The sequence below is a fragment of the Manis pentadactyla genome, assembly GCF_030020395.1.
Source record: "Manis pentadactyla isolate mManPen7 chromosome 15 unlocalized genomic scaffold, mManPen7.hap1 SUPER_15_unloc_1, whole genome shotgun sequence".
Classification (NCBI taxonomy): domain Eukaryota; kingdom Metazoa; phylum Chordata; class Mammalia; order Pholidota; family Manidae; genus Manis; species Manis pentadactyla.
Genome location: NW_026644588.1, coordinates 2,970,911 through 2,993,410, shown reverse-complemented (window position 1 = coordinate 2,993,410; position 22,500 = coordinate 2,970,911). Strand labels below are relative to the sequence as shown.

The 22,500-nt window shown below is 63.6% G+C and overlaps 1 protein-coding gene across 5 annotated transcripts; it reads right to left on the bottom strand.

The window, feature by feature from the left end:
* Window positions 1-603: 603 nt before the first annotated feature.
* PPP6R1 (protein phosphatase 6 regulatory subunit 1) lies at window positions 604-21,217 on the bottom strand. Of its 5 annotated transcripts, none has more exons than XM_036909238.2 (23): window positions 19,107-19,261; window positions 13,044-13,276; window positions 11,962-12,148; window positions 11,749-11,886; window positions 11,601-11,666; window positions 10,248-10,360; window positions 10,048-10,161; window positions 9,608-9,770; window positions 9,375-9,527; window positions 9,148-9,282; window positions 8,675-8,739; window positions 8,487-8,602; window positions 8,322-8,407; window positions 8,126-8,215; window positions 7,955-8,052; window positions 5,401-5,458; window positions 5,146-5,315; window positions 2,761-2,879; window positions 2,538-2,685; window positions 2,373-2,443; window positions 2,118-2,199; window positions 1,630-1,740; window positions 604-1,416 (listed from the first exon to the last, which is right to left on the bottom strand). In XM_036909238.2, exons 1-23 carry the CDS (start codon window positions 19,128-19,130, stop codon window positions 1,413-1,415), a joined length of 2,544 nt encoding a protein of 847 aa, XP_036765133.2. In that variant the 5' UTR covers window positions 19,131-19,261; the 3' UTR covers window positions 604-1,412. The 5 variants fall into 5 exon arrangements, with proteins under 5 accessions (XP_036765133.2, XP_036765130.2, XP_036765129.2 ...); XM_036909235.2 differs by lacking the exons at window positions 604-1,416; window positions 19,107-19,261 and adding exons at window positions 1,424-1,551; window positions 21,031-21,217; XM_036909234.2 differs by lacking the exon at window positions 604-1,416 and adding an exon at window positions 1,424-1,551 and having other exon boundaries at window positions 9,375-9,524; window positions 19,107-19,267.
* Between the last annotated feature and the right edge of the window lie 1,283 nt (window positions 21,218-22,500).

Genomic DNA, 22,500 nt, shown 5'->3' with positions numbered 1-22,500 from the left:
GGCAGGATGCTGCCCCCCAATGAGACGGTCCCACGTCTCGGCCAGCAGGGCCACCCTGCCAGAATGAGGGACAGGTGGATGTGCCCCCCATGCCCTGGGCTCTTCCTGTGCTCTGGCCTCCCTACTGCAGCCCCGTCCAGGGCTCTGGCCTGTGCCTCTCCCTCAGGAGCCCCTCAGCCTCCACCTGTGTGCTGAGCGAACAAGCATGAACGCGCGCTGCCCCAAGCTCTGGGGTCACCACAGCAGGCTTCCCGTGCGCGCCAGTGCGCACCACCTGCTCCGTGCCTCTGTGCCTGTGTGGCAGGCAGGGGCTCCTGGGCACCACCATCTGCCCGGGTAGGCCACTTCCAAGCGCCCCGCTCTACTGCTGGGGGATAGCTCAGGACTCGGGGACTAAAGGGACCCTGGGAGATGGCTCACTGAGACCAGGCCCCAGACAAGGCAGGGGATGCTCAGTCCCGGCCCCGCAGGGACCTCTGCCTGGTCTGACAGCCACCCCCCGCCCTCCCAGCGCCACACCCAGAGGCTGAAGGGAGGCCAGCCCGAGGGGCCAGCTTGGGATCCCCCACCCCACTTCCCAGAACTCAAGGTCTGAGCAGCGAGCATCTTCAACTGTCCTCATTTATTTATATTTGCAATATGAAATAGAAGCTCAGCACGGACACACACACACTCACGCCAGCCTGGGGACAGGGAGCTGGGACAAGGTCACTTGGCAGCTGGGCTGGACCCCTGACCCTCGGGCAGAGGGGACCCAGCCAGACCCCCGCCAAACCCCTGCCCCGGGGTCCACGGGAGGCATGGGGGTCTCAGTGAGTGTCAGGGCCCCACAGGAATGTCTCCAGAGAGGAGCCCTCAGACTGCGACCCCGTTTCTGCAGAGTCGACCAGCCAGATGGAGGGCCCTGGAGCTCCCAGCCTGGGGGAAAGTGCAGGGTCCGGGGTGAGGGGTTCGGGCAAAGGCACGGCCCCACTCGGGCCTCCACGGAGTGGACCTGAGCTGACAGGCCGAGTGTGGGCGTGGGCGTGGCTGTGGGCACAGAGGGAGGGAGCACAGCGCCCCTGGGCCAGGGTGAGGTCCCCCGCCTGCCGCCCGGCTCTCCGCCCGCTCCCCCCTCAGTACATATATATAATATATAATATAGGTCCCCCCTCCCTCCTTTCTCGCTGTGGCCCTATCCTGATCCTAGGAGACAACTCTGTCGCTTCTTCTCTCAGTGCAAACGGGGGTGGGGGTGCAGACCACTCTCCCAGGCCCCCGGTTCCTGGGAGTGCAGAGAACACAGCGCGGGGGCGGCAGGGTGGGGCGGGTGGGGCGGCAGCAGGGCCTCGCAGGACCCGCCCTGCCCCCAACCCAGGCAGGGTGCACGAGGAGGTTGGAGGGTGTGGCCGCCACCCCGGGGGCGCAGGCAGTTACCTGGGAACCAAAAGGGAAACCCGTGTGAGGGACCCCGGCCCCCCACTGGCCCCTGCCACTCACTGGGAGCCCAGGGCTGCCGGCCCTCCCGGGGCAGAGCCACTGGGCGTTGGAGGCAGCTCCAGGGCCTGGGCACTATCGGGAGGAAGGGACAGAGAGGTCACGGCCTCTGCACACAACGCCGGCCACCCCGTGAGGCTGCCCCGCGCTCACCTCCGACACCAGGAGAGCCCCGGGGGCTCTGGGCTCTTCTCCCCTTCCACGGCCTGAGGGTGCTGGCAGGCCGCAGGGGCTGGGACAGAGGTAGCAGGGTCTCTAGTTGCACTGTGGGAGGGTCAGGGGGTTACCAACACCCCGCGGGACACCCTTGCCCCCAGCCGGCTTGTGTGAACGGGGAGGGGAGCACAGCCAGGGCCCCCGGGAGCCACCCCCAGGCTGGAGGAGGGCGACGTGGGTTGGGACACCTTCCGCACGCTCCCTGACCCCGACCCTGCTGGCAGCCTTCCTGGCCCTGGGGCTGAGCTGGGGGCGCATGTGGGCACAGGCACAACCCCAGGCTTCGGGGGCCCGAGGTCTTGCAGCTGATGCAGACCGGGGGTCCTGAAGGGGCCACGCGGAGCAGCTCCGCGGCAGGGACAGCTCAGGGGCCGGGCTCTGCGTCCCCAGCATGGCCGCCCAACAGCTCATCTACAGCCGGTCACCTGTCCAAGGGGCTGGGGGCAGAGTGTGTCCCTCTGAGGGTGGCCTGGAGGTCCTCCATGCTGACCAAGGCCTGGCAGGGGGCTGTGGGAGAAGAGAGGCCCGGAGTGAGCCGTCTTCCGCACTGGGCGTGGGGGTGGCGGAGGGCAGCAGGCAGGGGGCAGCGGGCCCCTGGGAGGGAGGGAGGGGCAGAAGCGGGAGTGCGCAGCGGGGGCGGGAGGCGGGGACCGGGGGCCAGCCAGGGGGCAGGCACTCACCCGAGGGCCCCACCGCATCACTGCCGTCTGAGGCTTCCTGAGGTGCTGAGGGGGCCGCGGGGTCCTGAGACCTGGGAGGCGAGACAGGACGGCCCACGGGGTGCGGCTGCGGAGGCGCCCTAGCCTGAGGGACCCAGGGCCCGGGTCCTCACCTCCCAGCCTCACCTGAGCTGCGGGGCTTCATGGGCGGCAGGCTGGGCTGGGCTCAGGGCCGGGGGCCGGGAGTGAGGCTCCTCCTCCCTGGAGTCCTGGGGGCCAGGTGGGGCACCCCTAGGCACTGGGTCAAAGGTTGCAGTCCAGCCGGGGCCAGGGCCTGGGGAGCCGGGCAGTGAGCGCTGACAGGCAGGGGCCGGTGTGCGCCCCCACCCGACCCTGCACATTCACCCACCTGGAGGCTGCGGGCCAGGGCCGGGATAAGAGGGGGGCCCGGGCCCCCCAAGAGCCGCCTGGCCATCGCCATCCTCGTCCTCCTCCTCCTCCTCCTCACTGTCCGTGCTGCCCCCACTCCTGCCCAGAGACCGCCTGTCAGCTGCGGGGCTGGGACAGAGAGGAAGGCGCCCGACCCCGCCCTCCCGACCCCCAGGGCTGGCCCCAAAGCAAATGTCTGAGAATCAATCAAGAGATGATGACAAAGGCGGGGGCGGTGGGGGGGGGGTGAGGCCTCCGAGAAAGTCCTGCCTCACCCGGCGGAAGGCAGTGGCAACCACAGCCGTGCAGACAGTGCTGTGTGCACACCGCTTGCTGCGGCCTCGGGGACAGGACGGTCCCCACCCTGCCCTCATGGCAGGGACGGGGGGACGGGGGCTGGCGCGCTTCCTCTAACTACAAACTTGGGTGGACCCTTGCCACCGCCCACCCTCAGCTGAGAGCAACGTCCAACCAGAGTAGCTGCCCCCGAACTTCTGGCTGAAGGACGCCAGCAACGTGGGCAGAAAGGCCTACCCAGGCTCCAAAACGCTGGAGGCCTGCCACCGCCCTGCGGCCCAGCTGCAGTGACGGGAGAGGAAGACACCTGCGTGGCTGCAGACGAACCACGAAGCTCAGCTGCTGGGGACGGGAGGGGGCGTCCCGGACCTGACAGGGGCACGCCCACAACCCACAGCCCACACCACTCACTCCCTGAGATCAGGAACGAGATGCGGCCTGCTCGTCCCACTTCTGTTCAAGACTGTATTGGAGGCAAGTAGAGATGGGAAGAAAATGAAAGGAAGCAGACAGACCGGAGGGAAGGAGTAAGCCCGCCTCTGGGGTGGAGGGCAGGACGCTGTGTCCCGGGCGGGGGCACAGGTGCAGGGGTACGGGGTGACGCATAGAGATCTGTTGTTTCCGCACACTCTGACAGCCCTGCCGCGTCCTGGGAGAACAAGCCCACATGTTTGCATAACCCTTAGAGATAAACTTAACAAAGGAAGCACAAACCTATATCCTGAAAATGACAAAACACTGCTGAAAGTAAACAACACCTAACAACTGAAAAGACCCCCCACATTCCTGGACGCAGACAACGCCCCGCCGGCTGACCCGAGGCCCACACAGCACCTTGGGGCTCCAGTGGCTTCTCTGTGAAACTGACAAGTTCATCCTAAAATTCACACAAAATCTCAAGGGACCCCTAGTAGTAGTCAGTGCAATCTTGAAACAACGAAGTTGGAGGACTTAACTCCCCAATTTCAAAACTTATCACAATGCAACAGTCATCAAGACTGGGTGGCCATGGCATGAAGACAAACAGATGTACAAACCAACAGGAGAGGGACCAGCAACAACCTCACTCATACAGACGAGGGTGCCGAGACCGTCCCGAGGGGAAGGACGTGGGTGCTGGCACAGCGGCATTCCCAAGCGCCCGCAAGCGAAGCTGGCCTCCACCTCACACCCTGTGCAGTAAATCAGCTCAAGAGGACCAAGCCAAACATGGGAGCTATAAAGCTCCTGGAAGACCACAGGGGTGAAGCACGGCCTTGATCTTGGCACTGACACAATGTCACACTACAGCACGCCCCGCAGACGGCCAGCGAGCACAGCCACGCCTCCTGGAGACACAGGGCCTCAGAGCCAGAAGAAAAGGAGGCAAAATCCCCTGGGCAAGGAGTCAGGGGCACGCCCTGGGGGTGGTAGGCAGGGGCCCAGGGCTGTAGGATGGCTCTATGACCTCGGCCAGGCCCTGGCAACACCACACGCAGGCTTCACGGACTCATCTGCGCACTTCCTCTGCCTCAATTTAAAAATGAAAATACTTCCAATCAGAAGCCACGGCGCGAAGGCTCACAGCTGAAGGCCCTGAGTGGTTCCTGCGGGCGGATCGTGGCACAAGCCCACCACACCGGGGATTCTGGGCCAGTGCTGGAATGTTCGTGCAGAGCTGCTCACAGCTTACTGACATTCAGCCGGGGAGGGGGGATCACCAGCCCTCGTTTTACTGGAATTAGGAGAAAGAGGGCCGAGGGGATCATCTTCCCACCTTTTTGGGAACACCTGCGGGAGCGTTAACAGGAAGAGCAGAGTGGAGGGACGGAGGGATGGAAGGGGAGACGCTGGTTCCGGGCGCACCTGGACCAAGCCATACCTGAAGACTCACCCATTTCTCCAGCCCCACCCCAGCCCTTATCCTATTCTATCTATAGCTGAACTCACTGAATTTGGATTCCTAGCACTGAAATTTAAAGTCCTTCAACTCACACCCACTATATTCTTATTTTCCTCATTCACCGTGCTGGTGAACTGCCTTGTGGGCCCTGCGGCCCGTGCTGCAGGGAAGGGGGAGGGGACTCACCGCACACCCGGGGGCTGGCCCAGGCGGGCCCCCCTGGAGAGCGGGCTGCCCCGCCAGGAGCCGTCCTCCCCATCAGACTCCCCGGAGCCCTGGCCCTCATCCTCATCCTCCTCATCATCGAACTGCTGGATGCGGTCCTTGTAGCATATCTCGAGCAGGTTGGCGTTGGGCTGTGGGTGCAGGGGTGGGAAGGTGGGGGGACTGCACCCTCAGCTCCCCACCTCCCGCCCCCACGGGGAGCAGGACAACACTCACGTTCTCGTCGTCTGCGTTGAGGGAGAAAGTGATGTTGGCAGTCTTGTCGAAAGGTGCACTAGGAGAGGGCGGAGAGGGCGGCGCTGGGGGAGGCTGCCTCCTGCATCTGCGCTCATGCAATGCAGCGTTTGCCGTCCACTAGCTGCGGGTCTGCCCAGAACCCGACCAGGCCTCACGGCCACTGCGGATGCTGGCAGGGCAGTGAAAAGTGGGTCACCGGCACCCTTTCCCAGCTGAGTTCCCCACGAGACGCTGTCCTGGATGGAGATGCCCAAGGGGCCTGTGCTGAGTGGGAGCCTTCCACAGCCGGTTGCACAGGGGTGAAGCACACGCCGGCCCTGCCAGCAGGGTGGCCCAGCAAGTCACCTGGCACCTCTGAACCTTGGCCTTCTCTGCTGTGAAGCCAAGGAAGCAGACCCTCCCTGGATGAAATGTTATCAGGGTTTAAGGTTATAATCTAGGTGAGCTATTTGAAGATGGGCCCAGAGCTCCCCTAGGAGTGACGGTTCACTGTTCACAGCAACTTCTCCAAAGGCAGCTGCAGCGAAAGGCGCCAAGGGAATGGACCCCGCCAAGCAGCACACACCCGCTCCCCATTCCTGTGATGCAGCCATACAGGTGCAGTGGAAACCAGGAAACAAAGTTCAGTGGGACCTTTCCACGGGCCCGCGTCTGAGCATGGCGTGGTCTGAGCTGGGCAGGTGGGCGGCTGGCCAGGCACAGCCCGAATGCTGGCACTACCACAGCAGAAGCGCGGAGCCTCACGTGGGGCCACAGCCCCCAGGGCACCCCTCACCCGCTGCTCAGTCTGGGGCTGGAATCCTGAATCATGGCCAGAACGATCACCATGGGAGCTGAGACAAGCAGCTCCTGGCTGGGCCCCCGGCCTGCCTGCCCCAAGGGCGGGACTGGGCGAAGGGCTTGGCAGGCCAGCGCACCCCGGCTGACCCCTACCTCCACAGTGCTGTGAGTCCCCACCTACCTCCCCCTGGCTCAGTCCTCTCAGCCTCACACAAGTGCAACTCCTGGATAGGGAATCATTCCTAAGTGTTTCAAATACCAGCACAAACTGCCAAAAAGGACTTGTGGCTTTATACTTACCCGCCGGCAGCAGAACGCACGACGTCCCGGCTCCTTCTGCCGGCACCCTTCGCAAGCCTCTCCTGCCCTGCACTGTCCACAGGCTCCACCCTCTGTCCCCACACTAGGGATGATTCCCAAGTTACCATCTGTCTCCCAACTCTGAAAACTTTCTGCCATAAGATCAGCGTACAAATGTGAGCTAACTGCTGAGTGCTGACCGGCTGCCAAGCACGGACAGATGTCCCCACACGCCGCATTCTCACGGCTGCCAGGAAGGTCAGCACTGTCTCCTTCCGGAACATACCTGACCGGCAGGTGCAGCAGCCCAGGGTGGGGAGGGGGCTCTGGCAGCCAGCGCCCTGTGGGGCAGCCTCCTGCCCGCTGAGATTGTGAAAAGACTCATCTACTCTCCATCCCAGAACACCTCACAGCTCTGGATTTCTTTTCCACTTAAAGCTCTTAACCCCACTGGAATTTATCTCGGTGGGAGACGTGAGAGCCTCGCACAGGGCAGCCAGGCATCCCGGTGCCATTCACCAAGCTGCTGACTGGCCCCTGCCAGGGCGGCCTCCTCGAGAGGGTCTTCTCCGGAGTCCCAGGCCTCTAGCAGTGACCAGCTCTGCCAAGCCTCCATGTGCCAGGCATGTCTCACATCTGCATCCCAGGGGACTTCTGTTGGGCCACAGCAGGACAGGCCACCACTGACTGCAACCCGGCAGGGTGCTCTCATGGCCTGGGGTGAATGGCTGTGCCTCGGCTCTCCACTATCAGGGGCCCCATGCTGAGCAGGAGACAGTCACGGGCATGTGGACGCAGTGACACCCAAGAGACCCTGGCGGGTGACGAGCAGATGCGGGCAGGGACCGGTCTCCACGCCCCCAGCAACCCCACCCCTCCTGCCTATCTGCAGGCCCCCCCACTGTCCCTGTGCAGCTGGCCAAGCCTTTCTCCAACAGCTCCCCCCCACCTGCCCCAGGACCACCTCCGAGGCCTGTGCTCCATGGTGACCCACTTTTCCTCGGGGTATCACGGACTCAGCCTTCAGAGGGACCTCCTGCTCAGAAGGCACAGCCGAAGTTCACACACAAACCCTTTCCCTGGGGGCCTCTGCAGGGCAGCCTAGCACCCCACCCCCTCCCCAGGCAGGCACTTGGAAAACGAAGGAGGCTCAGAGCCTCCACACCATAGGTGATGGCTGTTCTGACAGTGTTGCACAGCAGGTACAAGTGAGCAGAAGCAGAGACAGTGAAAAGCCCTCGTTGCCCCAGGGCCCCTGGAGCACATGAGCAAGGACCTCACGTCCGGCAGATCTGACTCTGCAAGCACCCGTCGGAACTCCAACGAAGCCTAGCTCTGCCCATGGTCAGTCTGCGTCCCTGTGCAGCCCCCCGCTCCCCTGAGAAAGGTGGGGAGGCCTGCTGCCCTCCAGGCCCCCCCCCACCCACAGCCCCCGCCTCGGAGGGCCACTCACTTCACACTCTCCTCCTGCTCGCCGAACTCCTCGTCGTTGAAGCCGAAGTGGTCAATGAAGGCTGAGGTCATGCGCTGCATCTGGAAGTCCATGAAGGCCTGTGGCGGGGGGCGGGGCTGGTCAGGAGCCTGGTGGCGCCCGCACAGCCCCTGCCTGCTGGGCAGCCCCCACCTGCTGCAGCACCGCCTCCTCGGGGAAGCTGAACTCCTTGAGCCGGTCGTCCTCATCGTCGCTGGAGGAGTGCAGGTGGTGGGCGCTCACCTGGGTAGGGGGGGCAGCACGTGAGGGCTGGCTGGGGCCCCCCGCCAAGGATGCAGGCCAGGACAGGGCTGGCGGCCGGGGGTGGGGAGGCTGACAGGGGGCTCACCAGGTCCACCATGTTCTTCTTGTTGGTCTCAGCCAGGGGGCCCGACACGAACGCCTCCCACTGCTCCTGCTGCTCTCCAGGCAGCTCTGGCAGTGAGGGGGGACAAAGGTGTGAGGAGCCTGTGTCCCCTGCCGCCTCCCGCCCGCCCCTGCCCCCGGCCCTCACCCTTCAGGAGCTGCCCCAGCTGCTCAGCGTTGGGCCCCTTCTCCGTGTTCTGCACCAGGGCATTGGCCACTCTCGTCAGGTGGCCCATGTAGCCTCTCCGCGGGCCCCCCACAGACCTGAGGAGAGAGTGGGGCTGCAGCTGGAGGCAGGCGTGCCCCCAGGGCAGGCCAAGGGTGGGGGGAACTCACTGTGCACGGTCGTTCTCCTCCCAGGATGTCAGGATGCGCTCCACTAGCTGGCACTGCTGCAGCAGCTGTGGGTCACAGGCAGGCTGTCGGCGGCGCGCTGCACTGGCCCCAAGCCCCGGCTCAGCCTGGCAGCCATGCCCGTCCGCCCCCGCGCTGCCCACTCTGCTCCTGTCCTTCCCCCTCCCCCTCCTGCTTGTACAAATCCAACACCCACTAGGAGCAGCTCCTCCCTGAGGCGTCGTGACCCTCCAGGGAGGCTGTCACCGGGACCTTCCCTCTGTCCCTCAGGACACCTGATGTGCCAAGGTCACCCTGCATGTCACCCCATTTCTCCCAGACACACCCCAAGAACAAGCCCCCGGTGCCTGGTATGTGAAGTTGCCCAGCAGGCCTGGCTGCAGGCCTGGCGCGGGGCAGACCTGGGGCAGAGCCCACCCACAGGCCTTGAGGGGGGCCTGGGAGCCCCAGCTCACGTGTTTCACGACGGGGTTCGGGGCAGATGTCTCAGGATTGCTGTCAGAAGGGGGCCCAGCACTCAGCAGGGCGCTCACACACACCTCCACTTGGGTGTGCAAGAAGTTGTTGAACACGTAGTGGAAGAAGAGGTCCTGGTGGGGGAGCAATGGCTGGCACCGAGACCCCCCATCCCACCGCACCCCTGCCCCCACCCTCACAGTGCCCCCTGCCCCCACTCCCGTACCAGCATGGTGTTGGGCACGTCCAGAGCCAGCAGCTCCTGGGTCAGGGCCGCGTCGTTGGCGCTCAGGGCGCTGGCCAGCAGCTTCACCACGTGCAGCCGTGTGTTGCCCAGCGGTGGGGCCAGGCTGCCCCACGTTGTGCGCAGAGGCTCCTGCTGCAGGCACAGGGGAGGCTCGGTCCCAGCCCAGAGCAGCTGCCCTCCCTGCCCACCCCCTCCCTGGCCTGCACACCCACCTCTGGGGGCTCAAGCAGGAGCTGGCGGAAGTGACTGAGCCTCGGGCGCAGGGCATGCAGGGCACCCACGCTGGACACGGTGCTGTCCAGGGTCCCCTGGGCCAGGAGCTCCAGCTGCCCGTCCACGCTGCTGAAGAAGTTGTTCACGGTCACAGACTCGGGCCTGCATCAGGGAACAGGAGTCCATGAGCCACACAGGTGGCCCACAGGAGCATGAGGTGTGCGTGCACGCAGCACCCCTGGGGGGGCTAGAAGCTGCTCCCTCGGAAGCCCATCCGCCCAGGACTCAGGAGGCAGAGACAGGGAGGGAGGCATCCGGGTGGGAGTGGGCGCCCGCGGGTCCCACTACGTCGCAGGGAGTGGTGTGCCCACAGGGCCCTGATTCCGATGGGCAGTTTCCTTGGCTGTCAGATGCTAACAGGAGGGCTCCTTTCCCTCACCTTGGCCTCCTGGGCTCCAGCAGCGTGAGCAGCACCTGGACCCCGCTCACGATGACCGACTGGCTCTGCTCCCCCTCCAGCATGTTGCTCAAGAGCTGCTCGATCGTCTCCTGCCTGGGACACGGTGGCCGGGGAGGGCAGTGAAGTGCCTGGACCCGGGACCCTGGTGGCCCCCCAGCCCGGCACCCCCGCAGACCCACTTCTCCAGAGTGGCCAGCAGCTGGTCGGGCTCCGGGCTGTCCTGGGCTTGGCTCATCTGCTCCCGGCTCAGGCGGATGATGTCGCAAAGGGACTGGGACGCATTGGAATGTTGCTGGGGGGGCAGAGAGGGGGCTGAGGCCCCAGCCCAGCTGCTGGGCCCTGGGCGGCCTGGTGTCAGGGCACCCCCTCGCCCTCCAGGACAGGGGAGGGGGGTCTCACGGACACACAGACGCAGTGCTGGGGGGGGAGCAGGAAGTGAGCACAGACACTGGAGAGGAGAAAGAGGGAACCAAAGAAGGCTTCCTGAAGAGAGGCCCTTCCCAGCATCCATTGGGGGAGAGCCCAGGTGGCCCCCGACTGGGGGGAAGACAAGCACCCATGGTCTGCCCACACGGCGGGCACTCCTCAGCCTTAGGGATGAGGTGCCAACAGGCTATGATGTGGAAAGAAACAGAAAACTTGGTGCTAAGGCCGAGAGACCAGGCACGGAAGACCATGTGTTGCAAGATGCCATTTATGAAAATGTCCAGAAGGGGCACACCCAGAGACAGCAGACCACGGCCACTGGGGCTGGGGGTGCTGAGGGGCACAGGCTTCCCTTCTGGGATGATGAAAAGTGTCCCCACAGTGAGGCAGTGACGGCTCCACCACAACTACAGAATTCTCTATTCCGAGCAATGAGCGTGTGGCACCTGAGTCACAGCTCAACAAAGCTGCTACGAAACGGACACAGGGACACATGAGCAGAGCTCTGAGCCTGATTCCACAGGCAGCTACCTGGGCCCACCGCCTGGACCCCAGACCCATCCAGAGCATGGCCCAACTTCAGAGATGCCCACAGGTGCCCTCATCCCTTGGCCATGAAGGCCTGGATATCTCACCCTCCCAGGACGGCACTGGCTAGATGCCTGGGGTGGCCACCTACACCTGTGCACTCCTGCTCCACAAGCCAGGAGGCCAGGACAGACAAGGCCCAGCCCACAGCTGAGGGACTCTGGGCAAGATGAGCAAGGCCTGCCCAGGTACAAGAGTCAGGAAGAGCCATGGGGGGCCCCCAGGAGGCGGCCATGAGGGGGCCGGGGCAGAGCCTGGAGTCAGAGGACCCTCATCAACCCGCCCCAAGGGGTGACAGACCGAGTTCCTGGTTCGTGAGGAACATCCCACGTGGGTGACACCCCTTTTCTCTCAGCGGGAGCCCCCTCAGTGACTGGGAGGGTGCACACACACGGCCCCAAATGCTCCCTCTTCTCATCAGTTCACCTTCTCGGACGGGCAGGGTGGGACAAAGTGGGTGGGGAACAGACTGGAGGGTGGCCAGGCCGGCCGGGGACAGCAGGCGGCAGGGGGCTCACATTGTCATCTTTTGACGGATGGATCTGCTCGATGAGCCGCTGGACAATCTTCTCCTCGTTGAGCCACTGGGGCGAGAACCACCAGGCGTGAGGTGGGGGGGCTGCACCCACTAAGGGCCCCACCCCCCAGCCTCTGCCCTGTGCTCACATTGACCACGTCCTGCCGCAGCTGCGGCCGCTCCACGCAGGTGAGGAGGCGCAGCAGGAGGTCCATGACGGCCGAGGTGCCGATGTGCCGCAGCAGCAGGTCCACAAAGTCGTCCTTCTTCCGCAGGAAGGACACAAGCTGGGGGACACAGCTGTGAGAAGGCAGGACTCCAACCGCACTGCCCACCCCCGTGGGCCCAGGGGCAGTGTGCACCTGGTCCGTCTTGCGGTTGATGAGGATGCCCATGACCTTGCTGAAGAAGCTGGCCAGCAGGGGGTTGAGGCTGCCGCTGCTCTGCAGGAAACCGTAGAGCCGGTTCAGGAGGGACTCGTCCGCGCCCAGCGCATCGTTGATCTGGGGCACATCCGACGTCAGGATCTCGCAAGCCACGCTTGGGTACCTGAGGGGGTGGGGGCTGTCACATCCAGGAGGGGCGGGCCCATGGGGGCCAGAGGTTCTTGCCTCCCACCGCCCCCAAGGCCAACACCTCTCCTGAGCCTCCACCAGCCCCACCTCCCCTTCTCCCTTTTCCCAGGCTGTCTCAAACCCACCCTGGTGACCTAGAGGTTGACCTTTCTAAAATCCAACTCACCCCCTGCCTCCTCCTCCCCATGCCCAGCAGCCGCCCTACCCAGCATGCCACCGGGGCTCCAGGGAACCACAACCTGCCCCAGGCCTGCCCCCTGAACTGTGGGAGCCCCGGTGTGCCTCTTCCCCTGGAAACTGGGTTCCTCGAGGCAGGGTGGAGACCCAGGGGTCCCCAGGCACAGGTGTCAAACAGGAGACTCCTCAGAGCCTCCCTGGGGGGAAAGCCCAGTCCACAGAGCTGCTGGATGTGCTTGAGGGTGGTGGCGGTGGGGGAGAGCCGAGGAGGAGAAGACACAGGTGCACACATGGGGGCGCTCATCTGAGGGACAAGCTCCAGGGGTCACGGGCACACTGTGGGCCCGGCTGGGTCCCCACTGCACACCAGGTCCCTCGCTAAGCAGCCAGCATCCACCTCAGTGAACCCCCACTTGACCAGGGCAAGCTGAGGAGCAGCCCTCGGCCCCTGCCAGGGAGAGGACACGCACAGCGTGGTGAGGGCCCTGCAGCTGCAGCTGGTTGCCGCACCCCTGCTCCTGGCTGCGCACGGAGTCTGCCGCACATCCGGTGGGCCCCCTCCCCACCACCTCTGAGTTCTGTCTAGAAAACCCCCTAGAACAGAGGCCCTTACAAGCTGTCCCGGCTGCTGCTGGGCACTCGGTTTCCTCACTGCCTGGGAGGCACTGGGGACACAAGGGCCCGGGGCTCACTTGTAGCGCAGCCGCTCCTCGCCGCTGGCCGGGGGCTCCTGGGTGACCCAGGCCACCATGGCCTCCAGGTGTGGCGGCTGCAGCAGGAAGTCCAGCAGCTTGCGGTTGACGACCTTGCACTCCTGCAGCACGTCCTCCTCGTCCAGCAGCTCGGGCAGGCTCAGGTCCTCCCGCTCCAGCAGCGTGTCCAGGTGCGAGCTTGTGTGCAGGTCAAACTTCCAAAACATGGCGCCCTGCAGGCAGGGCCGGTCACCCACAGGGCTCCACAGGGCACCCCCCCTCCACAGCCACCTCTTGCCAGGACGACAACAACACCCCTGCAATGGCTGTCACGGCACATGTGAGGCTGACTGTCCTGCCCACTTCTGGGCCCCCAAGCCCAGTAACATCCCCAGGCATGGACTGTGCACAGGAAGGCCTGTGTCCGCTGTCCCCACATCTCAGTGACCCCTGGGGTGGAGCTGGCACTGTGCTCCTGGAGCCTCTCGTGTCAGCCTTGCTTCAACCTTATTTGCCGAATGAATTCAGAGGCCCCGAATTTGCTCGAGTTGGCTGCTGTTACCCCAGCCAATCATGGCACCACGCGCAGGGTGTGGGGCCGAGAGGGAAGTGTGCAAAGCCTCCAGGGTGTGGCCGTTGCCTGGACACTACACATACACACACACATCCACCCAACCCCCATTCCCCACCCAGTGCCTGGGACAGAGAAGTTGGGGGTGGAGGCGGGGGGTTCAGCTCCCAGAACAGCCACCTACTAGGGCCCAAGGGTGACCGAGGCAGGGTGGTCACATTGGCCGGGGGCAACCAGCTCCCCAGCCTGCATGGAGACCCTGCATGCCCGGCCCAGGCAGCCAGAAGGCACCAGGGGACACTCAAACACAGAGATTCGTCTGCTCCTCTGAGGTCTACAGGCTCCCGGGCCAGACTACCTGCCCCACACTTGCTGCCCAGCTCCTGGGCTCAGCATCACCCCTAGCCACTGTGTGCCCCACGCTGCGCCCACATTCCCCTCTGAGGGGCTGTCATCACACCACCGCATGGCAGGCATCTCGCACCCTGGTAACCTCCGAGGGGCTGTCGTCACACCACCGCATGGCAGGCATCTCGCGCCCTGGTAACCTGGTGGGGGGCTCCCAGCCCTGCAGAGGCGCTGACTGGAGCTCACACTCATCTGTCTTGTGAAGACCACCCAAGGCACAGTCCACTGAGGAAGGCTGAGAGGCCAGGCCAGCCTCCTGGGCATCTCCCTGACTTCAGACAGGCCAGCCGCTCTCCTACCGATCTGCCCCGTGCCACTCTGCCCACAGAGAGCACTTCAGCCAGAGGGAGCACCAGCCCAGGGAGAAGCTCTCCGCCCTGGGAGGTGCGGGCCTGGGAACTGGGTAGGGCCAGGCAGCATGTGGGCCTCGGGCAGGCGACTGGCCTTCAAAGGCCCAGCCCATTCACGACTCGGCCACTGGTGCCCACTTCTCCCTTCTGGGCTCACGGGAACCTTCTCAGCTCCAAGAGTCCTCCCCACTCCACTGGCCTCCCACCACCGCCGGGACAAAGTGGCTCTGAGTGTATAGCCACCCTGTTGGGCCTGTCAGCTCCAAGGCCCTGCGGATGGAGCAGAGGGGACAGTCCCAACCCTAAGGGCGGCAGCAGATACCAGGCCCCAGACAGGCCCCTGTTCAGGCCACTTTTCCAAACACAGACTGCAACCAGACTGGAGTGCCCGGCGTTTGTTCCTGGCGGCCCTACCATGCAGCCTCCCTCACGTCCCAGGCCTGCCTGGGTCTGTGCACCAGACTCTCTCATGTCCCCACAGCCAGCGGGTTCTGCACTGCCTTTCCCGGTCCCAGGCCAGCTGCAGCCTGGGCCCTCTCACGTGGTCCTGGGGCTGCCACTTAAGGGATCATCCCCTTGCAGCCCACAGCCCCCGAGAAGTTCCCTTGGGTCCTCCCTGTCCAGACCCAGGCTCTGCAGAACCTCCCTCCAAGACACAACTAAAACCCACCCCTCTACACCTGCATGACCACCACCTGGCCAGCCCCTTGTCTTGCTAGACTCCCCTGTACCTGTCTACACCCTACTCCACAGGCAGCCAGCCAGGCTGGACCTGCTGAAATGAAGACATGACCACATGCCCTCTGCGCTCAGGACCCCAAGGGCCCCCATGACTCTCAAATAATACCCTAAGCCGACGCCGGATGACAGGCCCCTCACGCAGCTCCCCGCCTGCTGCGGCCACACCGGCCTGTCTCCAGAACACGCCCAGCCCGGGCTCCTCAGAAGCTCTGCTCTTGGGGCCTCGCCTGCCTCCTCCTCACCTGTCAGGCCTCCTGCCAGGCATGTCCCCCCAGGGGAGCCGAAGCGGTCCAGGCCCACTCTGTCCACAGGCTCTGACGTGTGTCCTGACCTGCCCGCATTCACGCTGTCACACACACAATGCGCGTGCGTCACGTCACACATGCCATGGCTGGGTGGCAGACAACACAGGGCACCTTCTGCACTAGGCTGCCACAGGCACCTGGGACAGCATCTAACACAGAGCTGGTACCAACATGTGCTCGGAAGTGGGCCGGAGGGCACCCTGTCTCTGGACCACCATGTTCTCACGAGGCCCTGCCCTCCAAGGCTGGCACACCTCCAGAGCACTGGTTGCAGGGGTCCTCCCACCAGTCTCCACCCCAGCCATCCTTAGGGCTCCCTACACCAGTCACAAGGAGGGCGCGGGGAGACCCCCTGTGCAGGAGGGCGAGGGGTTGGAACCAGGTGCTGAGCGTGGCCCCCATCAGGGTAAGTACTGCCTTGGGAGGAAATCAGCATCCGCCCTGCAAGTGTTTAACGACCTGCCTTTGTGCCCAGACCCTGGGCCTCCCTTCCACTGTCCCCCTCACCTGATGAGGACTATGACAGGGCCAGTGGCCCAGCAGAGAAAGTTGAGGCTCAGCAGGATGACTCCCCAGCCCCAGGGCACTGAGGGCTGGGCACAGGCAGATTTCCTGAGCTGGGTGGACCTGGGACCAGAATCACCTCAAGGTGCTGCTGCCCCCCAGGCCATAAAAGTCAAGGAGCTGACGTGCTGAGACACTACCTTTCTGTGTGGGAGACTTCCATGTGGCAATAAGACCTGAGAGGCCCAAGGCTGCCTAAACGAGGTCACCAAGGCCAGTCACCAGGGACCACACTGTCTGACTACATGTGTACGAAGTGCCCGGGAGAAGTGGGTCCAGGGGGGAAAGTGGATCGCTGGTTTTCAGGAGCTGGGGGAGAAGGGAAGGAAATGACTGCCAACACGTACAGTTTCCGTTCAGGAAAATATTCTAAAAAACCTAGAAATCATTCTAAAGTTGATTATGTACAGGAGTTGAACTGTGCATGTTCCACGGACAAACCATACGGTTATGACTTGAGAACACAAACCGTCACCACAACGAAAACTGCACGAGTCCCCCGACCCAACAAGACCTGGCAGCTTGAGGGGCCGGGGCCGGTGAGGGCTGTGCCCTGGGGAGCACACGGGGACCCCCGCCCGTGCCCCACAGTCCCGGAGCTCGGCAACGGACAGGGCCCAGCTGACACCTCCAGAGAACCTATACCAGCACCTGGCACTTGCCGTCTTCTCGTCAGAGGAGGGAAGCCCAGCTGACTATTCCCATTCGACAGATGTGGCGCCGGGGGCCACGAGCAGAGCCATGGCCACACAAAGAGGCCGCACCAGGGCCCTGCCTGCCTGCTCTCCTGACTAGAGGCAGCACTTCTCAACGCTGCGGCCTGCCCACCCACTTCCAAAGCACCTGCTCAGAAGGCTCCGGCTGCAGGCTCCACCCCCAAAACCCTCCCGCTACAACCTCTCCACCTGCTTTGGAGAGCAGGTCAGACTTCCTGCCCAAAGCTGGCTTTCCAGAGACCTGGAGTGGGAGCCACCACAAGACAGGATGGTACAGGGTGGCGTGGGCCGGGGACCCCGGGGCCTCAGAGCCCAGGCCGCTCCCCCGACAAGCAGAGGAGATTGGGAGCATCAGATGCAATTGAGTGGTAGTCGGTACCCTGCAAACACTTCTCAAGCTCTATGCAGAGATGCAAACATAGAGAATTAGAAAAAAGAAACCTCAAAAGAGGGAAAAAGAAAAGAAAAAAACTTCCCCAGCCACAAACTCTCAATTCACTCCAGTCTCAAATCCTGACAGTCAACCCCACCTTTCCACCTAATGGAACCTGCCAGAAGCCCTGGGAATTGGACAACAGAAGTGGGTCCATTCTCACTCTCTAACGGGGTGGGCCTGAGCCAGGCACCTGGCACCCCTGAGCCTCATTCCCTCCTCTGTGAAAGGGGCACAGCCAGGGGAGGGCCATGTGAGGACAGCCAGGTGGTCCTGACGCAGCAGGCGCCCGGCAGGCGTTGGCCCCTTCCCGTCTGTCTGGGGCCATGCTGAAGCCTGGACACGGCTACCAGGAGGCAAGGAGCCAGCCACTACCGGGGGGTGACTGTGCTGAAAACGGAAGACCCAAGACCGAGAAAGCCTCTCCATCTGCCTGAGTGACCCAGGTCATTCAAATACTCAGGCAGGCGCCATACACCCAGCCACCCACCCGCTGCAACTCTCAGCAAACTTCAAGAAAACGGAAGTGACTACCACGGGTTCTAGCGACCGTTTGAAAACCATGACTCTGGCTGCAAACGGAAGAAGGGGAAACTGTAAATGAGAAAGGAAGCCATTAAGAACGAAAACTACCTCCCCCTGCACCGCTGGGCACCGTCGCCTCGGGTCGCCTGCTTTGTCGTGGTTCTCATGCTGCTGCGATCAGCTGCCGCTCTGAGGAGCCTGCCAGCCCCTGCCCCTGGCCCTGCCCAGGCCAGACAGGGCCTGACTGCAGGGCCCGCAAAGCTGTCCCCACTGTCGCTGCTGCCGCCACCATCCATCCAAACACAGCTCCAGCTGCCAGGGAGCCTGTGGGCTGACCCTTATCTTCCACCCCTTCCTCGTGCCCTGGTCCCAAAGCACCCGGAAGTGGAGGTCAAGGGTGCAGAGGCCTCTGGGAGGGCCTCCGGGTGGCCACCTGAGCTGCCCTGCAGCTCAGCAGAGGCTCCCACATCCAGGAGAGGCCATCTCAGGCCTGCAGATGCTTCCATCCTCTGCCATACAGGCCACCCTAATGAGACACAGGCTGGGGAAGCCCCAGGAGCGGGGAGAACCCACTACCAGAGGCCGGCCCCAGGCCTTTGCAAGGCCCAGCAGGTCAGACAGCAAACCACCCCCCTCTGACTCCCTCCAGCCCAGTCAGCTCCAGGCCAAATCTGGGAAGGGGGTGGGCACTTCTGATTCCAAAGACTGGACTACAGTAACAGTGGCCCCATAACCCCTGAGCAGGAGCCGGTGTGCAGGAGGCAGAGCCCAGCACAGGCTCACCAGCAAGGGAGGTGGTGGCTGACCTGTCTTGGGGAAGAGAGGGACCTGGCCAAGGCCACACAGGATGGCGAGCTGGGGCCTTCCTGGGGCTCAGGAAAGCCTCAGGGTGGTCCTCAGTTAGAGCACATCCCAGGCCCATCCGCGCTGACCCCAGTCCACACTGTTCCAGAGAAGGCGGCAGCTCTGGTTCAACCCCAGGGGATGGAGCTGGGTCAAGAAATGAGACTGCGCCAGGACGGAGGAGGCACCTCAATGCTCACATTCAGGACTATCTCCTGGGTCGGTCACAGGTTCAAAGAGAAGAAAGGAAAGAATGAACAGATTTTGAAAGAGTCCTTGGAAAAGAGTGGGGCAGAGTGGGTGTTACAGGCTGATCCAATGTCAGGAAGTCCAGGTTCCAATCTCGTTTCTCCAAACTTAAAAGTCTCTGTGGCCTTAAACGAGGGGCCCACCCCCGCTGAGCCTCCGTGCCTCCCGAGGGACAACTCATGGGCACTGAAGACTGTAATTCCCATAGGAAGACCCCTAACACCTGAGCTCCAAGGGGAAACGCTGGCTGGGCCTGTAAAGGAGGGCGTGTCCCCACCCCCCAGAAGCTGCGCCTGTCCTAGAGGCCCGGCAGCCGGAAGGCTCCTCATTCTCACCGAGGCTTCCAGGCCTCTCTCACCTCATCGCCTGCTGCAACCCGCATGTCGCTCAACACTCCCGCCACACCTGACTGCTGTGGGCACCCTGGCCTCTGCCCCGGCTGGCTGCCCCTCTGCCTTCCCTCCAGCTCTTTGAAACTGACTAGCTCCTCCTGGGTCCTTCAGGCTTCAGCGCAGACACCACTTCCTCCAGGAAGCCTCCCTGACTGCGTGGGGGGCCTGCCCAGACACTTCCACAGTCACCCTATGACAGCGTTTGAGCACTCTGTGACAAGATCTGCCTGTTCCGTCACCTGCCTCCTCCTGCACGACACTGACTTACCAGGACCCAGGGTAAGGCCAGGCCCACAGCAAGATACTTCTGGAATTAATAAAAACTGAAGTCCAGAGGAGTAAGGTGACCTGCTAAGGGCATTTGGATATAGATCCGGAGTTACTGGGGGTGGGGTGGGGGTGGACACGCAGTTTCTCCTCTAATGAAAAGAGCAGACATCCAAAGACATGAAAATAAATTAAAATGCACAACTGAGAACACACAGCTGCTCATGTGCAGCAACAAAGCCAAGCCAAAGCTACCGGTGCCGCCCAGGCGAGAACAGGCTTTCACCCCAGCAGCACCACCGACCTGTGGGGGCTGCGAGTTGGGGCAGCACTCGTGGCTTCTGCCCACCACAAGTCCGTAGCACTGGGAGTGGCCCCCGTTGAGAACCACCGTCATCAGGGAATCCCAAACCAAGTCCTCCTACAAGCTACTGACTCTGGGCACTTCCTGCGCTTGGCCTTCTGCCACAGGCTTCTACCAACGGCACAGGGCACCCCAGAGCTGGCCACGGCGAGAGCAGCCACGGTGCCCCTTCACAGCCCACTGAAGTCTCTACGATCCTCAACCTCTGACTACACCTGACGTCTTGCTTTTCAGCCTGGTGGTAATGGTAAGATCTGTGTAAGGTGTGTAAGAGGGTAAGTGAGACTGTCACCAGAAGGTCACGTTCAAGGCTCTAAACCAGCAGCCCCATGCTCCCAACCCATCTGCACCCCCGGCCGGGGCGCGCACGCCGCCCCTGGGTGCCCACCTTCGCACATCTGCACATGCTGTTCCTTCCACCGGGCATGCCCTTTTCCCCTCTCCATGTGTCAACTTCGGGACAGAAAAAGCCACCCGCTGGGATGTCTCCACAGCCCGTGTGCTGTGCACCCTGTTACCTCTATCGCAACACCAGAAACTGACTGCCCCAGCCTCTGTCTCTCCGGGGCTGGCCCCCCTCCCTCAGGGCCCAGCTCAGGTGCCCTGCAGGCCTCAGCTCACAGAAGCAGGACCCCTGCAGCTGCTCCACTGAGTCTGGCTCCCACGGCCCTCCACACAAGCAGGCAGAACTCGGGGCAGGAGAGGAGTGGTCAGGGTGAAGGGAAAGGCCCTCCCCTCCTCCACGCACCCTGAGCCCAAGGGGGAGAGGGGGTGAGGCACAGGGAGGGGGAGGGGGAAGGGGTGTCAGGGGAATGGTCTGAAGAGGAAGGACGAGGGTGTTGGAGAAGGGGTGCACCAGAGGAGTAGGAGAGGGCTGGGGGCAGGGCTCAGACTGGAGGGAAGGGGCGCCCAAGCGCGGGGCAGGGTGGGCAGGAGCCTCGCGGGATGGCGACAGGAGACTTGAGGCAGCGAGAATGAGCCTGAAAGGGGACGCGGAAGGGGTGGGAGTGGGCTTGGGGGAGAAATTAGAGAGACTGGTAGGTCGGACTAGAGAGAATGAGAAACTGGGGGACTTATGGGGAGGAGCCTGAGGGACGTGGGGGGATGAGGGGAGGAGCCTGGCGGCCTGAGGGGAGGAGCCCGGGGCAGGCGACCGCAGGGAGGAGGGAACAGAGGGGCACCGCGACGGCGCTCTGGGGCACCCGGGGGCTGGGGGTAAACCCGTGCCTGGCCTGGGGGAAGGTCCGGGGGGCGCTCACCTGCGCGGGGGGGCGGCGGCTCCTCGCACTCGGGGCTCATTGGGGCGCCCCCCCCGCCCCGCCTTCCGCGGCTCCGGCCCCTGCTCAGGGACCCGGTATATGGGGGCGGGGGCGGCCGCGGGGTCTTGCGAGGGCGCCCTCGGGCCTAAGGGGGCCCTTGCGTGCCGAGCGACAGAGTCCGGGGTCGACAACGGCAGGGCGAGGGTGGGAGTCCGCGTCCCGCCGGCGAGGTGGGCTCGAGCCGCGACCGGGAACGGGAGAAGTTAGCGGGGTCGCGAGGTTCGCGCAGGCTCCCGGGGGGGAAGTCGCCCCGTCTCCCGGCCCGGCACAACGCGCCGCGGGAAGGCAGAGGGCGGTAAGGGAAGGCGTCCTTCGCAGTCTAAGCAGGCCGCGGAGCTGAGCAGTGACCGATGGAAGCCGAGGCCCAGTTCTTCCGGCGCCCGCTTCTCCACAGCGGCCGGGTCTCCCAGCTTGGCAGTCCGCTTCAGGGCCTCCGACGCCCGGCTCCGTCCGCCACTATCCCACAATCCCCCTAGCGCACGAGCACGACGCAGGCCCCGCCCTCCCGCCGCCGTCTCTGTGCGCAGGTGCAGGAGGGCGCGTCCCCGGGCCCCGAAGTGCGCTTGCGCGCTGGGCCCGGCCGCTCCCATCAGAGCACCTCTGCCGCAGATTCACTTGCGCCGGTTTGTGCCGACTGTCTCCCTGAATAAACCCAGAGACGCAATGCGCAGGCGCCACAGCACACCCGGTAGCGTTTCTCCACGACTCCGTTCCAACATCCAGAGAAACCCCTGCTCCAGGATTGCCCTCCCACTCGCTCCTTTCGCAAATCCATTCGCTGTTCTCTCCTCCAGGCATCTTCGCGCTTTGGCTCCAGGACCGAGCTCCTGCAAACTCACCCCGAGTTTTCTCTCCATCCAAGGCCAGGGCTTTGGGCCCGCCGGGACAACTGTCGTCTCTTTCTCGCACCCCAGCCTGACTTCAGTCCCATCTCTAAACCTTCACGCGGGCCTTTGCCAGTTGATGCAGAGTCCAGGTCGGACGAGCATCAGGGAGGCTGCCCGCAAAAGAACCTGGGGTCGCGTCCACGGAATGCCACTAACCAAGAGGGCTCCTCCTCTCCTGTCATTCCTGAAAACTTGGTCCTGAGACTTGGAAGTGGCGTCCCAAGTCAGGGGTCCCCAGACCTCAACCAGGCAAAGACCCACAAAATCAGGAGTCTCCGTACACTGCCAACATCTCTACGTCGACTTTCAAACGCACTGCTCATCCATACGCACGGAAGGCTGTACCTTCCTTTTCCAGGTGGCAAGGACGCTGGGATATGTCCCCAGGAGGCCTGGTTTCCCTATCCCAGTGGGCCTGGCCAGTTCTCACGCGCAGGATAAGCATAGCTTCCCAAAGGCACGTTAGCAAGGTTAATGAGCAGCCACTGCCTTGACACATGGGGCGTGGACACTTAGGAGTCCT